Source organism: Archocentrus centrarchus, chromosome 8, assembly GCF_007364275.1.
Source record: "Archocentrus centrarchus isolate MPI-CPG fArcCen1 chromosome 8, fArcCen1, whole genome shotgun sequence".
NCBI lineage: Eukaryota > Metazoa > Chordata > Actinopteri > Cichliformes > Cichlidae > Archocentrus > Archocentrus centrarchus.
Window position 1 is genome coordinate 7229286 of NC_044353.1, and position 17551 is coordinate 7246836.

A 17551-nucleotide genomic window follows, 5' to 3' on the forward strand; every position below is an offset into this window, starting at 1 on the left:
TCTCTATTCAGGTGTCACTCTGTCGCTACTTCGTCGTCTGCAACTGATTCAAAATGCAGCAGCACGATTACTAACCGGCACTCATAAACGAGACCATATATCCCCCATACTTGCATCCTTACACTGGTTACCAGTCAGTTTTAGAATTGATTTTAGGGTTTTATTATTTGTTTTTAAGGCGTTGCATGGGTTAGCACCTACCTACCTCTCTGATCTTATAAGCCTGCACACTCCCATCAGATCACTGAGGTCTGCTGAGCAAATGCTCTTAACTGTACCGAGGTCAAGATTAAAACATAGAGGTGATCGGGCTTTTGCAGTCGTTGCTCCGAAATTATGGAACAAGCTGCCCCTTCACATCAGGACCTCCCCTACAGTTGACATCTTTAAATCTCGTTTGAAAACCCATTTTTATTCTTTGGCTTTTAAATCAAAATGAGTACTGGATACATTACTGATGTTGTTTTCTTTTCTTTTTGTTTTTGTTTTTATAATTTTATGCTTCCTGTTTTAACTATCTCTTTTACATTGTGTTTTAAGTTATTTTATTTATCTTAAATGTACAGCACTTTGGTCAACTGCTGTTGTTTTTAAACGTGCTTTATAAATAAACTTGACTTGACTTGACTCCACGTCATGAACAATAAGGGGCTTCGCCAGCTCGGGCTTTTCTGGCTCCTCGGGCTTGGCCTCGGGCTCGGCCACCGGCTCAGCGGCAGGCTCCGCGTCATGAACAATAAGGGGCTTCACCGGCTCGGGCTTTTCTGGCTCGTCGGGCTTGGCCTCGGGCTTGGCCTCGGGCTCGGCCACCGGCTCGGCGGCAGGCTCCACGTCATGAACAATAAGGGGCTTCACCGGCTCGGGCTTTTCTGGCTCCTCGGACACCACCGGTGGAGCCGGCTCCTCTGGCTCCGGCACGGCCTCGGGCTCGGCAGCAGGCTCCGCATCATGAACAATAAGGGGCTTCACCGGCTCGGGCTTTTCTGGCTCCTGGGACACCACCGGTGGAGCCGGCTCCTCTGGCTCCGGCACGACCTCGGGCTCGGCCACCGGCTCGGCGGCAGGCTCCGCGTCATGAACAATAAGGGGCTTCACCGGCTCGGGCTTTTCTGGCTCGTCGGGCTTGGCCTTGGGCTCGGCCACCGGCTCGGCGGCAGGCTCCGCGTCATGAACAATAAGGGGCTTCAGCGGCTCAGGCTTTTCTGGCTCCTCGGTCACCACCGGTGGAGCCGGCTCCTCTGGCTCCGGCACGGCCTCGGGCTCGGGATCGGCCACCGGCTCGGCGGCAGGCTCCGCGTCGTGAACAATAAGGGGCTTCACCGGCTCGGGCTTTTCTGGCTCGTCGGGCTTGGCCTTGGGCTTGGCCTTGGGCTCGGCCACCGGCTCGGCGGCAGGCTCCGCGTCATGAACAATAAGGGGCTTCACCGGCTTGAGCTTTTCTGGCTCCTCGGACACCACCGGTGGAGCCGGCTCCTCTGGCTCTGGCACGGCCTCGGGCTCGGCCACCGGCTCGGCGGCAGGCTCCGCGTCGTGAACAATAAGGGGCTTCACCGGCTCGGGCTTTTCTGGCTCGTCGGGCTTGGCCTTGGGCTTGGCCTTGGGCTCGGCCACCGGCTCGGCGGCAGGCTCCGCGTCATGAACAATAAGGGGCTTCACCGGCTCGGGCTTTTCTGGCTCCTCGGACACCACCGGTGGATCCGGCTCCTCTGTCTCCGGCACGGCCTCGGGCTCGGCAGCAGGCTCCGCGTCATGAACAATAAGGGGCTTCACTGGCTCGGGCTTTTCTGGCTCCTCGGACACCACCGGTGGAGCCGGCTCCTCTGGCTCCGGCACGGCCTCGGGCTCGGCAGCAGGCTCCGCGTCATGAACAATAAGGGGCTTCACCGGCTCGGGCTTTTCTGGCTCCTGGGACACCACCGGTGGAGCCGGCTCCTCTGGCTCCGGCACGACCTCGGGCTCGGCCACCGGCTCGGCGGCAGGCTCCGCGTCATGAACAATAAGGGGCTTCACCGGCTCGGGCTTTTCTGGCTCGTCGGGCTTGGCCTTGGGCTCGGCCACCGGCTCGGCGACAGGCTCCGCGTCATGAACAATAAGGGGCTTCACCGGCTTGAGCTTTTCTGGCTCCTCGGACACCACCGGTGGAGCCGGCTCCTCTGGCTCTGGCACGGCCTCGGGCTCGGCCACCGGCTCGGCGGCAGGCTCCGCGTCGTGAACAATAAGGGGCTTCACCGGCTCGGGCTTTTCTGGCTCGTCGGGCTTGGCCTTGGGCTTGGCCTTGGGCTCGGCCACCGGCTCGGCGGCAGGCTCCGCATCATGAACAATAAGGGGCTTCACCGGCTCGGGCTTTTCTGGCTCCTCGGACACCACCGGTGGATCCGGCTCCTCTGTCTCCGGCACGGCCTCGGGCTCGGCAGCAGGCTCCGCGTCATGAACAATAAGGGGCTTCACTGGCTCGGGCTTTTCTGGCTCCTCGGACACCACCGGTGGAGCCGGCTCCTCTGGCTCCGGCACGGCCTCGGGCTCGGCCACCGGCTCGGTGGCAGGCTCCGCGTCATGAACAATAAGGGGCTTCACCGGCTCGGGCTTTTCTGGCTCCTCGGACACCACCGGTGGAGCCGGCTCCTCTGGCTCCGGCACGGCCTCGGGCTCGGCGGCAGGCTCCGCGTCATGAACAATAAGGGGCTTCACCGGCTCGGGCTTTTCTGGCTCGTCGGGCTTGGCCTTGGGCTCGGCCACCGGCTCGGCGGCAGGCTCCGCATCATGAACAATAAGGGGCTTCACCGGCTCGGGCTTTTCTGGCTCCTCGGACACCACCGGTGGAGCCGGCTCCTCTGGCTCTGGCTCCGGCTCGGCGGCAGGCTCGGCCTCGGGCTCGGCGTCGGGCTCGGCGGCAGGCTCGTCCACCGGCTGCGCGGCAGGCTCGTCCACAGTTCGCTTCATTCATACTCGAGGTCCAGTGCGCACTCACAGAGCAGATTCTGTGCATGGAGCGGACATACCCGGACTCTCTTATCATCGTACTTGGGGACTTTAATAAAGCCAGCCTGAGTCAGGAACTTCCCAAATATAAACAGTATATCACATGTCCGACCAGAGAGGAGACATTAGACCACTGCTACAGCATGATAAGTGGGACTTATCACGCAGTGCCCCGCGCTGCACTCGGCCTCTCTGACCACGACATGATCCACTTGATCCCTGCGTACAGACAGAGGCTGAAGCTCTCAAAACCTGTGGTGAGGACAACAAAGCAGTGGACCAGTGAGGCTGTGGAGGAGCTCCGCACATGCTTCGAAACTACAGACTGGGACTCAATGAGGGCTGCCTGTGACAGTCTGGATGACTACACGGACACTGTAACCTTGTATATCCACTTCTGTGAGGACAGCATTGTGCCATCACGCACCAGGGTGAGTTATAACAGTGACAAACCCTGGTTTACTCCCAAACTAAAGCAGCTGTGGATAGAGAAGAGAGAGGCTTTTAAAAGTGGGGACAAAGACTGCTACAAAGAGGCCAAGTACAGGTTTAGCAAGGAAGTGGCCACTGCTAGATCACATCACTCTGAGAATATACAGCAGCAGATCTCAGAGAACAACGTGGCCTCTGTCTGGAAATGTTTTAGGCAGATTACCAACTACAAGCCTAAAACCCCCCATTCCACAGACGACCTACAAACTGCAAATAGACTGAACGAGTTCTATTGTCGTTTTGATGGTCAGTTCAACAGCCTTCACACCTCCACCAGTCCCAACTACAATACAGCCAGCACAAATATTCACCCCCCAACCTCCCCCACTCCCCACACCTCAGAGAAGCCCACATCATCAAGGACTTCCACCCCAAAGCCCCCGTCCTCCCCCACCCCCACAGTCTTTGTATTCAGGAAGACCAGGTGCTAAAGCAGTTCAGGAGTGTCAAAGCTCGCAAAGCTCCAGGGCCAGATGGTGTCTCACCTGCCACACTGAGACACTGTGCTAACGAGCTTTCCCCATTGTTCACGAACATCTTCAACTCCTCACTGGAGGCTTTCCACGTGCCTGTCTGTTTTAAAAATGTCACCATCGTTCCTGTCCCCAAGAAGCCAAGCATCACTGGACTTAATGACTACAGACCTGTGGCACTGACCTCTGTGGTCATGAAGTCATTTGAGCGTCTGGTGCTGTCCCACCTCAAGTCCCTCACAGCCCCCCTTCTGGACCCCCTGCAGTTTGCCTACAGAGCCAACAGGTCTGTGGACGACGCCATCAACCTGACTCTGCACTTCATCCTACAGCATCTGGACTCCCAGGGAACCTACGCCAGGATCCTGTTTGTGGACTTCAGCTCTGCCTTCAACACCATCCTCCCTGATCTTCTCCAAGACAAGCTGTCCCAGATCAACGTGCCTGATCCCATCTGCAGGTGGATCATTGACTTCCTGACGAACAGGAAGCACCACGTGAGGCTGGGGAAGAATGTCTCGGACTCCCGGACCATCAGCACCGGCACTCCTCAGGGCTATGTCCTCTCTCCTCTGCTCTTCTCCCTGTACACCAACTGCTGCACCTCTGACCACCAGTCTGTCAAGCTTATTAAGTTTGCAGATGACATGACTCTCATCGGACTCATCTCAGACGGAAACGAGTCGGCCTACAGGATGGAGGTCAAACGTCTGGTGTCCTGGTGCAGCCACAATAACCTGGTACTGAACGCCCAGAAGACAGTGGAGATTATAGTGGACTTTAGGAAGCACACAGCCCCTCTACCCTCCATCATCCTGACTGGCACCCCCATCACCACAGTGGACTCATTTCGCTTCCTGGGAACTACCATCACCCAGGACCTCAAGTGGGAGCCCACCATCACCTCTGTCGTCAAAAAGGCCCAGCAGAGGATGTACTTCCTGCGGCAGTTGAAGAAATTCAACTTGCCAGCAAGGACCATGGTGGAGTTCTATACTGCCATCATCGAGTCCATCCTTACCTCCTCCATCACTGTGTGGTAAGTTGGAGCCACCACTAGGGACAAACAAAGACTACAGCGCGTTGTGCACTCTGCTGAGAAGGTGATTGGCTGTAACCTCCCATCTCTCCAGGACCTGTACACCTCCAGGACACTGGGGCGTGCAGGTCGGATCACAGCCGACCACTCTCACCCTGGGCACAGACTTTTTGACCCTCTCCCCTCAGGCAGGAGGCTACGGTCCATTCGGACCAGAACCTCCCGCCATAAGAACAGTTTCTTCCCCTCTGCTGTTGGACTCATGAACAATAACCCTAAGACTGTTATCACCACCCTCCACAAATGCTGATGACCCTATGCTTATGCACCGGTTTGTTTGCACTCATGTATATATTCCTGGACTATAGCTTACATTCTTTTATCTTTTAATTATTCTCTGCACTGTATATTTTGTATTATTGTGTTATAGTAATAGTTCTAATATCTCTGTTTATTTGTAATTTGTATACTTGTATATTGTCTTATAGTTTTTATACTTATTTGTCTTTTATGTAAGCACGAAGTACCGCAGCAATTTCCTAATGCTGTGAACCTGTTCACCCATATGGCAGTAAAAACCTTCTGATTCTGATTCTGAAACAACACCCATGACACAGGCGATGGTGGCAAAATGTATGCGAAAATGGCATGATTGGACCACGGGGGAGAATCAGTGGCCAGTGTGTGTGGTACCTTCAATGTGGCAAGTTGTGATAAGGTGGAATTAAGTATGAATAAGAAAATGGCAACTGACCTGCAGCGTAACAGGAAGCAGGAGGATAAAAGAATTAAAGAAAAAGAGGTGTTGGGGTGGTTTAAGATGGAGGGGAGTAGATTTAAAAAGAAACTTAGAGAACACAAACACATCATGCGAAAAGATGGGTCTGAATGTTGCAGGGTGACTCCCTCCACCCCTGAGTGGCGAGGTGAGCCACCCCCTTACCCACTGATTAACTTAGCCATAATTATCTTTCAGTATTTGCCTTGAAATCTTTTATTTACCTGATATGCAGCTATACCATTTGGATAAAAGCAAAGATTGTATAGTGCCCTTCTGAGATGTGGGTCATTATTTAGCTAGCTGCTGTTGCAGATTTGTTTTCCATTTAGGCTGCATTTCTATTGGAAAAAAGAAAACATTATCAGTGGAGCCTCTTGTTTGGAGTGCAGTCACTTTACCCTGGTGCTGACCTTTGATAAGGCTTTCTGGTTGGGGGAGGCCCTTTATTCTAATGTAAGAAGATAGGACAGGACCTTAATGTCCTTTTTTTTGCACTAAAGGCACTTTTATACTTTTCTGTATAAAAGTAAAAGTATAAATACTTTTTCTTCAGGTTTATTTGTATTTGTTCTTAATAATAAGCTGTAATAGATGTGATTGTTTTAATAGCTTACTCTCCTGTAGTTGGTATGTATAGCACAGGTAACTGCTTTAACTATCCAGGCAGCACCCTAAACCAATCACAGTATTTCCAGTAGCGAGACCACACCTAAAGCAATCCACCTCCTGGTGTCTGCTACATGTAAAAGGCAATTTTGGGCAATGTTGCAACTTAACTCTCCTGTCACTGTCTGGAGTTCATGTGAAAAGCAGCTAAAGAAGTATTGTGAGCAGGTGCCCTTTCTTACAAGGCTGCTGTGGAACTGCTTTCAATTGCATTTAATCATTTTACCCGCTGAGGTTTATAACACCAACACCAACTTGTGGAACCCTGTGTCCTCCATGTTGACCCCCCGCAGCAACTTTTGCATTCAGAAGTTGCCTGATGACTGCTAATGACTAAAAAGAGTCCACCTGTGTGTAATCTAATCTCAGTACAAATACAGCTGCTCCATGATGGCCTCAGAGGTTGGTTAAGAAAATATTGGGGAGTAAACAGCATCATGAAGTCCAAAGAACACAGTAGACAGGTCAGGAATAAGGTTGTGGAGAAGTTTAAAGCAGGCTTAGGCTATAAAAAGATTTCCCAAATGTTGAACATCTCAGGGAGCACTGTTCAATCCATTATCTGGAAATGGAAAGAGTATAGCACAACAAGGAGAGCACTGATCAGAGATGCAGCCAAGAGGCCCATGGTGACTCTGGACCAAATGCAGAGATCCACAGCTCAGGTGGGGGAATCTGTCCACAAGACAACAATTAGTCGTGCACTGTACAAATGTGGTCTTTATGGAAGAGTGGCAAGAAGAAAGCCATTGTTAAAAGAAAACCATAAAAAGTCCCGTTTGCAGTTTGCCAGAAGCCATGTTGGGGACCCAGCAAACGTGGAACAAGGTGCTTTGGTCAGAGGAGACCAACTTGAACTTTTTGGCCAAAATGCAAAATGCTATGTGTGGCGAAGAATTAAGTGTCATACTGAGTGTTTTTTTTTTTTTTTGCACAGCATAAACAAGTATTGTTTTATTTTTTAAATTAGTCTGTTAATACTATTAGTACTTTATAATTCATCTGCAGGATGGAACAATGATTTCTGTGTGAATCAAACTGGTTGACAATGTTTGCAGACTCAGAGTATAAATGACATATCTTGAAGACATAAATCCATCAGTTTTCCCTTGTTATCAAGTACTGTATGTCACTGCCATTATTCATTCTGTATGTGATTGTTAAAGAACAGGGATCTAAATACACCAGTTCAGCACTGATGTTATCACTGAGGCTGAAGTTGGGTGTAAACCTGCAGTACCTGCACGCCCCCCAGTTATTAACTGTGGACCTGTTCACGCTCGACACTTTCTTAACATGTCAGTATGCCTCAGATCAAAAGGTTTTTCTTTTTTTTAAAGAAACTACATATTTAGGAAAGACAACCATGTCTTTATTTATTTATGAATGTATGAACAGAGAGCTACAACAATCACCAGTGTCATTGGATAAAGTGCACTTCATAAGAGCAGCGTCATCAGCTGTGAGACTCAATCACAGTCTACTGACACGAGCAGTTACATCATGACCTACTCAGTAATGCACACGATGATTCACAAGTAACGGACACAATAAAGCACATTGTGATACATAACGCACACTTAATAATGTACACTATGACTCAGCAGATATACACAGATACACAGCTATGTGACTAAAAATGACACTTTGGCTTAAGCTCATATTCCAAAACATGCTGCTGTACAATTTAAAACTATACACAGTGTGACAAAAACACTCATATAAACATACAAATGTGCAAAAGGTGTTGGCTAAGAAGTAACCAGCAAAACAATTGTCACTTTCTGGCAGTGTTAACGTTACAGTCAGTGTACAGTTGGAGTTTCTCAGTGGAAGAATTCACAGTATCTCCCAGAGCTAACATTAAAGGAGCAGTTGGACATTTTTGGAAATAGTTTTCATGGTTATGATGAGAGTTAGATGAGCACTGATACCCCCAGACCAATCGAGGAGTGCTACTCAACTTCCTGTTCATCCCATTGAGCTGTGTACTCGCACTAGAAGTGCAGCAGAGGCATTTGCAAGATGACTTGGAGTGAAAGGAGTTTAACAGCTAAAAAAATAAAATAAAACTGGAACTGCATCTCTCATGTCAACCCCTTCTTTAAAAAGCACTGACAACAAAATTGACAGACGAAATATATCACACAAAATTTACATTAGTGGGCTACAGCTCCAAGGACCCCGCAGAATATCTCACAAGTGCAGAGAGTAGAGGGCTGTGATAATAATGCATTTTTAAAAGGAAAATTCCCATTCATAATCTTGATTATGAGCTGTAATATTGTAACCTTCCAAAGCAGACTTACTACAAGCTATGACACTGTGATATCAACCTTGTTTTCACATAAATTACTTTTAATCACAATTTCATGCTAAAGCTCTACCCACAATCCTAAACTGAAACAGGGATGTCTCTGATTGGTGGAGGCCACTGTTTCCATGGAAATGTTTAAACCCTTGAACATGTGCAGGAAACTTCAGAAACTGTGAAAGTGGTGATTGCAGTCAGGAATGAAGCACTGAATCATATCAATAACTAGGCTATGCTCTACTGCACACACAGCACAAACTACAAAATAGATTCAAAACTGTTATACAACACCGTGATCATGGAAATGGTTACATTTAAGAAGGTTGGAGTGGGTTATGGGATGAGTAGTTTATTCACCATTAAAGTAATTATGTATGCAGTCTTGCACCTTTGCATTGTTTTTATTTTCTCTCATTTTCTTGATTCAAATCAAAACTTTTCATGCTCATGATTGATTTTGTAGCTTGTTGGCTTGGTTCAAGGCTTAAAACTCTTTAAGGATTTTTTGAAACTCAACCTGAGCCCTTAAAAAAATCTGAGTGGTTACTGTTGAGCTCTACATTAAAAGTTTTCTGATACAGCTCGTCTATGTATCCTAAATATGTACAAAGCTACTTTTAGCAGGTAGTTAGCTTAGCAATGAAAGGGGGAAAAAAAACCCTGGCTTTGTGCAAAGATACATTGTAAGGCTCAATATTTAACATGCTATGCCTTGTTTGTTTAATTTTACAAAAATACGCTGTACAAATATGTCCAATTGTGAATTTTCAGATTTTTATATTAGTTACTGTGTGTCTGTGTAGCTGTTTGTATTTGGTAAGCTAACTGGCAACTGTAGCTTTGTGATTAATGTGCAGATAAACTAATCAATCTTTTCATCTAACTCTCTTTATAATATTTTCTGTAATAAATGATTCCACGTATGTTTAGCAGTTCCAACAATATTAAAGTACCTTAATTTTCATTTTTCAGTGCCAAATACTGTAAAATTCCTCAATAAAGCACAATAACTGCAAAGACTGAGACTGAGAAATACATTTGAGGCAGGCTACTAGATGTGAGGCCAGAATATTTGCACTTCCATAAAACATACACAATATATTTATAGGTATTTGAACAATCTAAGTTGAAAAAGAGTTTGATATTTTTATCTAGTGCAATAAGAATCACAGTATCCACTTGAAGTCCCCTCTGGGAGTGTCTGACACTGAGACAGCTGGCAGTGTTTTCAATAGCAAGGCTGAGACTGAGGGTCCGACGCCACGAGGGTGGAAGACAAATGAAGCCTGGATGAGAAAAGGCGCCGACAGTATCGCACAACACTACACTATCTAAATATTCACCACTTCCACCATATTTAAATGTTTATTAACACTTTATAATTTTTTAAATGTTGTCTGAAACAGTGAGATTAAACTATACAGGCTGGATCTGAAACGTGAGGTGAGCCGAGATCAATATAATATTCACAACTGAAAGAAAATGTCTTTCATTTTTGACTCTCCTCCCTTCCACAACATTCCCTCACAGATCTGTGGCTCCTTCAAGCATACTGTTGCTCTCTCTTACGCTCTCCCTGCTTTCCCGCCTGTCTCATTTGTTCCAGAACTTCCCCTCGGCAGCCAGCCTCTGGTTTAGCCAACAGAGCTGCCGAAGGAAGCCATCGTTGGGTCCGATCTCTCTTTTCTGTCGGACCATGGCCAGAGCAGTGTGGACGTCCATGTTCTGGCGCAGCATCAGGTAGGCGATGACTAAGGTAGGCGAGCGGCTGTAGCCTTCCCTGCAATGAACGTACACTTTACCTACAGGGGAAAAGACATGCAGGTGTTACAGTCTGATCAAAAAGCAAAATATCTGCCTATTAACCTGCTAAATGCTTCACAGGTTCTATAGTTCAGTGCTGTAAAGTTATGACTTCTTCCAGCTCGATATGGCCTTTTTTTTCAAATACTTCACATGTCACGCTGACAAACAGGATGTACCGTATTTTCCGGAGTATAAGTCGCACTTTTTTTCATAGTTTGGCTGGGGGTGCGACCTATACTCTGGAGCGACGTATATGTGACATTTATAACACATGAACCAAAATACTCCAGCCACTTGACATCTCCGTGAACTGCAGCTTTAAGGCAGTCTTGCGTAACCTGTGGGCGCAGTGGATGATGGATGGAGAGCACAGCTAAACGGCAACTGGGAGAATGCGCCACCCAACTTTCCTGGAAGTCATTGGATGGATCAAGAAAACATGGGCTTCAGTGACAAACCATCCTGTTGGGATTCAGAAAGGCTGGAATAATTGGAACTGCAGCTGACGACGAGTCTGACTAACGCGACACAGAAGAGGAAGCGGCGCTTCGTCTACGGAGTGTACGGAATTGTTTAGAAGTGACACCGAGGATGAAGAATTCAATGGATTGATGGTTTGGTTAACTTGTTAGTATGTTCTTTATGCTATGGTTATCTGAATAACTTAATGTTACGTTAACATACCGAACACGTGTTCGTTGTGCGTCATGTAGCTGAATGTGTTACGTTAGCATAACGTAGGCGTAACCGTGTTCGTCCTGTTCTTTAATCCATTATTATTTTAAATTGCCGTTCAAGATGGAATTTCTGCTCTGGGTCTTGGATTCTATCAACCCCCCCCAAAAAAGTGCGACTTATAGTCCAGTGCGACCTATATATGTTTTTTTCTTCTTTATTATGCATTTTTTGGCTGGTGCGACCTATACTCCGGAGCGACGTATAGTCCGAAAAATACGGTACATCTGCATTCCTCTCCCTTCTGACCTTTTCTATTTTTGTATGCCAGAGCCTTCTCGATAAAGTCTGCTGCCTCTTCAAAGTAAACGCTGATGTCGAAGTGGTCTGTGTCGCTGGCCGGTATGCCGTGGTAGATGATGCCCGTGCCGGCGTAGAACTCGGCGCTGGTGTTGACGTGCATGAAGGAGTTTCCCTCGGCGGCGTTCAGGATGTGGGTGATGCCGAGGCGCTTCAGGCGCATCACGTTCGTCGCCACAAATCTGCATCAAGAAAAGAAAAAAGGCAAATATGCATTATGAAGCTCGCTTTACACGCTGTGCTGAAATCAGTGTGACAACAAACTAAACTGTTTGACCGCTCTGACTCTGTGCTGCTTTGGTCTTGAGCCCTGAAAAAAAAAACTTCAAGCCATAAAATAGGCCATTATTATATACACTGCATGTCATTACATTTTGTATCATCTCATAGTTTGTGTTCTGTCCTATTTGTTGTTCATGGTCTTTATGCTTTTTGCCCTCAACCGGTCTCAGCAGATGGCTGCCCCTCCCTGACCCTCGTTCTGCTGGAGGCCTCTTCCTGTTAAAAGGGAGTTCTTCCTCCCCACCACTGATAAGTGCTCACTCTTAGGGGATCGTCTGATTGTTGGGGTTTTCTCTCGATATTGTAGCTCTTTACCATAAAATCGAAAGTGATTCGAGATTACTGCTGTTGTGATCCGGTGGTATATAAATAAAACTGATTCAAACTGAAATGAAATGAAAGTGGAATAAGACGCTAATTATGACTAAAAGAAGAAACTTGCCTTGCTTCATTATGTGCTGCCAGTCTGTGACCTACTTCCTTTCTATGCACTGTTGGATTTGTTTGCCCAGATGTTACTGAACTGTGAGCCAAGCACTGCCTCCCCTGCTTTCATTTATCTGCATTTGCCTCCTATTCTCTCCTACGTGAACTGAAACTGAGTGTAAAACTAGCTGAAACACCTAAAATAACCCCTCATGCCAGGTAAACTGATGTAAAGTAGTGACTCTTTAATTAAGCTGTCAATAAATATGCTTTTAATGGCACCATTACTGCATTCACTATAAACACTGGCGCACGTGATGACAGTTATCTCACATGCAGCTGACTGATGAACTGACAAATGCATTTAATCAATACAGTTTACGTGAGAAGAGGGAGCACTTAACGTGAGCCAGCAGTGCAGGGACGTGTCAGATTAAATAATTTGCAAAAGTAATGCTGCTATAGAGTTAAAACTGAGCTAATGAAAGTGTGTCAAGTGAACTAAAAACATGGCTCTACACAATCCTTGATCCTTTTAACCACAGAACCCCACTGATTAAGTACTACAGTGACTGGAATGGAAATGAGCAACATTAACTCCACCTGTGTTTACAACACAAAATGTCCTGCTGCTCATTCATCATTCACACTAAAAAAAGTTGTTCTGAATCAAGTAACTACTACTGTAAATAACATCAAACAGTAACCGCTTCAGCTTTAATCCTTAGCTTAACAATGCTGCTTATGGATGCTATATCATCACAAGACACCTGCCGAAAAGTAAAGTGTTGCATGGCTGACGTCAACAGGTTCACGTGCTTTTTGCACAAATGTCAGAGAACAAAGCCAGAAGTAAAAATAATATATTTTCCAGCTCTAACAGCTTCAACTCTTCTGGGAAGGCTTTCCACAAGGTTTAGGAGTGTTTATGGGAATTCTGGTTCATTCTTCCAGAAGCACATTTTTTGCACATGTTGGATGAGAAGGCTTGGCTCACAGTCTCTACTCTGATTCATCCCAAAGGTGTTCTATCAGGTTGAGGTCAGGACTCTGTGCAGGCCAGTCAACTTCTTCCACACCACACCATCCATGTTTTCATGGACCTGCTTTGTGCACTGGTGTGCAGCCATGTTGGAACAGGAAGGGGCCATCCCCAAAATGTTCATGAAGCATGAAATCATCCAAAATGTCTTGGTATGCTGAAGCATTAAGAGTTCCTTTCACTGGAACTAAGGAGCCGACTCCTGAAAAACACCCCCACACCATAAACCCCCCCTCCACCAAACTTTAGTCTTGGCCCAATGCAGTCAGACAGGTACTGTTCCCCTGGCAACCACCAAGCCCAGACTCATCCATCAGATTGCTAGATGGAGAAGTGTGATTCGTCACTCCAGAGAACATGTCTCCACTGCTCTAGAGTCCAGTGGCGGCGTCCTTTACATCACTGCATCCAACACTTTGTATTGTGCTTGGTGATGTAAGGCTTGGATGCAGCTGCTCAGCCACAGAAACCCATCCATGAAGCTCTCTGCACACTGTTCTTGAGCTGATCTGAAGGACGCATGAAGTTTGGAGGTCTGTAGTGACTGACTCTGCAGAAAGTTGGTGACCTCTGTGCACTATGCACCTCAGCATCTGTTGACCCCACTCTGTGATTTTATGTGACCTACTACTTTATAGCTGAGTTGCTGTAATTCCAAATTGCTTCCACTGTTATTATCTCACTAACAGCTGACTGTGGAATATTTAGTAATGTGGAAATTTCCTGACTGGACTTGCACAGGTGGCATCCTATCACGATACCACGCTGGAATTCACTGAGCTCCTGAGAGCAAACCATTCTTTCACAAATGTTTGTGGAAGCCTTCTGTATGCATAGGTGCTTGGTTTATACACCTGTGGCAATGGAAGTGACTGACTTTTGGCTATATAGTGTGTGTATGATTAATTGTTGGCATTGACAGTGTTTCTTCAGTTTTAACAGGTTCCTCTGGAGACCTCAGGTCTGCAAAGTAAAGGACAGACCGTAGGTTCAACATTTTCTTCTCCAGTTTCCTTTTTCCATCATACAGATGCACTGCAGTGCCACAGAAAGATGTGCTTCATTTCACTGTGAACTTCTGAAAAGGCTGCCTCACTTAGCAACTCCTGCCTCTGAGATGTAAGGAGCTAAAAATAGAGGAGATTGCAGACTGGTGCTCATACTGAACGCCAACGCGGTGGAATCAGGACAGATACATCAAAGCATAAACACAGCAGCTGAGAGAGAAGGATGCGTGGATGCATGATACTGTATGTGCAGATATACTTCCCTTATCTGTCCAAGCCTATATTTGTGGGGACATTTGTTGAACTATAGCAGACATTGTTGCTGCTCTGTCCTTCACAGATACTAAAGAGGTCTCTCCTGAAATGTTCTGCCATGACTCACTGATCTAAAAACAAAACCAAAGTGCTGCTGCTGCTTAGATTTGAGATTCAGCCATGTAAAAAAGGAGCTGTGAAGGAATTCAAATGATGTTTGCCTCAAACTTTAATTCACTTTAATCCTGAAACTGCTTTTTAATTATTCTTGTGTATTATATGACAAAACGCAGGATTATTTGGTAATCTAATAAACATTGTGCCTACTTTCTAGAATTGGTTACATTTTGGGGGGTAAAGTGTTTCTTCAGTTACTCACAGAGTGAGATAAAGAGATGCTATAGTTGTTATAGTTGCAATAGTCCGAGGCATTAAGTTTACCATGCAACAAATATTTAGATGTACATCAGTGTTAGAGGCATAAAAGTGTGTGTGTGTGTTTTAATCATGCTCCAGTAATACTAGTGTGTGGAGATGGAGAAGATGTTGTGTGGCCATCTGTTCACAAACATATACTAACCAGGTTAGTTGTTGTTGTTTTAAAACACACACACACACACACACACACACACACACACACACACACACACACACACACACACACACACACACACACACACACACACACACACAGACAGATGCATTTGATTAGCTGCATTAATTTTATCTCTCATTTTGTAGGAGACGGTCTCACTACACTTTATTCTGTGTGGAAACAATGTAACCATCCATCAGTTATTCAGTTTTTGCAGTCCTGCTGTGATCAGGGTGATGAGGGTTTCAACCATGTTTGCTGGGTATCTTTGGCATCTTGTACTGGGCCTCCTTAGCGCATTCTTGACTAGGCGTGCTGCTCCCCATCACAAGTGAACTTTGTGTTTTTATCCTTTTTCCTGTTTCATTTCTGTCTTTGCTTTCTTCCTCCCCACTGTTGCCAAGTGCTACTCATATGGATCCTTCTCTCTCTACATTATAAAGCCCACTGATTGATGACTGGCACTATACAAAAAGCATTTAACTGAATGAAATGTGAACCAGCCTTGATGTTTGAAATTATATGAGCCCCCTTTTATGTCAGAGCTTTGGTAATCATTTAAAGGCATCAGTAATAAAACTTAAAAACGTTTACATCTAATGTTAGTCAGCTGCTGCAGGAAGCTGACTATGTTGGCCTGGATGCCAACTGGACCCAAATGTGGCACCAAAACACATCACAGGTTCCTCTGCTACACACTGCTTAAATAATGTATACCCACACATGAGCTTCCAAACTGGTTCACCAACGCTGACCATGCAGGAATCAGCAAATGTAGAGCAGGTCTCTGTGGATGTTTAAAGTCCACAGGGGGACTAACAGGTTAAGCACGTGAGCCATTTTAAACTCCTCCATTCCTGCCATTTCCCATCTCTCCTCCACCTCTTCAAAAATTAAACAGGTTGTGAAGTCCGTCATGCTCTTCATTTCACACTCAGACAAGAGAATAAAACTGCTATTTTTATTCTCCATTATACATTTAAAACATCCAAATATGTCCCATATATGACATTGCTGGTTGATAGCTATAAGTGTTCAGAGTAAGCTCAAGCTGGGATTCAGTGTCTAGATTTTTCTGCAGCTTGCTCGTGCACAGCAAACAGATGTAGTGTGTTTACGTGTTTCATTACATAGTGGTTCCTCTGCAGGGTGACCTGTTCTCGTGATATGTGGTTTTTCTATAACTTCATTCATATTCTTCATTTTTCCTGTAAGCTTCATTGTATATTCTGCATATATGTCAGCAGCATCAGAATGAGACAGGCTCTTTACTAACAGGTTTTTATAAATAAGGATATCGTTATATTATATCGTGTGTAAACAGCGCTTTATACACGACAACAGTGACTCACGCATTGCCGACGTAGATCCGTGGGTAAACCTCGTGGAAGTGTTTTGTTGGCCAGCTGTAGAAGCCGCTTTCGTCCGTCAACAGATCGTTGAGTTGCTGGAGAGACACCTCGAAGCTGGACATGTCGAATCGGTTGGAAGCCGATGTCTTCACCTGCTGGTTATGCTTGTTCTTCATGTCCGAAGCAGAGCAGTGGACCTACCGAGGAGGAATGAACGTGGCAGACAGGTGTCGTGTTACCGGGCTGATGGTGCGCTCCGCTCCGACTGCTGCAGCCGCTCTGATCAGCGCGCCGCTCAGTGCTGTGAAAACAAACCCGCAACCAGGGCCGGAGCGGCCGTCTGTGTGGACCTGGGCCAGAGCTTCTCACCACCATGGTCCCAGCAGTCCCAGAAAAGAAGAGAGTGGCATTGATGATGATGATGATGATGATGATGATGATGATGATACTTTATTGATCCCACAATGGGGAAATTACAGTTAACAGATTATTATTAATAATAAAATGCAGCAGAGTATACCAGTGTTTTCTATACCTCAGTAAGTTTTTTGAAGGATGGAATATGTAATTAAGGAACAGTGTTAGAATTCATACAATTTTCATATATTTTCTTGGATTAAAAAAAGTGCAATTACTACACTTCTGCATGGAACACATAGCACTGTTAGTTTTATCAAAAGCTGATCCAAATATGATTTATTTAAGGTAAAGAAATGATCTGTATTTATACAGTACCAGTCAAAAGTCTGGACACACTCACCCATTCATACAAAATCAATAATCGGCCTGCAACCTAGAGTGTCCTGGTGCCATGTACACTTATGGACATCCTCATGTTCAAACATGGTGCTCATTATGGACAAACTGTGGTTTGCACAGAAATCTAATAACAGAGCATCTCTCAGGTTCATATCAGGCAGGCCGTTCCTCCGAGTTACATCCCTCTACTTGTCTCTTTGTTGTTGCCCACATGTGCGTTGAAATCCCCCAGTAGGATGACAGAGTCA

General features: G+C 46.1%; 1 protein-coding gene across 1 annotated transcript; it reads right to left on the minus strand.

Moving 5' to 3' along the window:
• Positions 1–7836: 7836 nt before the first annotated feature.
• On the minus strand, positions 7837–16946 carry LOC115784551 (dual specificity protein phosphatase 3-like). The gene is made up of 3 exons (XM_030735818.1): positions 16545–16946; positions 11535–11767; positions 7837–10546 (listed from the first exon to the last, which is right to left on the minus strand). The coding sequence occupies exons 1-3, from the start codon at positions 16718–16720 to the stop codon at positions 10338–10340; spliced, it is 618 nt and encodes a 205-aa protein (XP_030591678.1). The 5' UTR covers positions 16721–16946; the 3' UTR covers positions 7837–10337.
• Between the last annotated feature and the right edge of the window lie 605 nt (positions 16947–17551).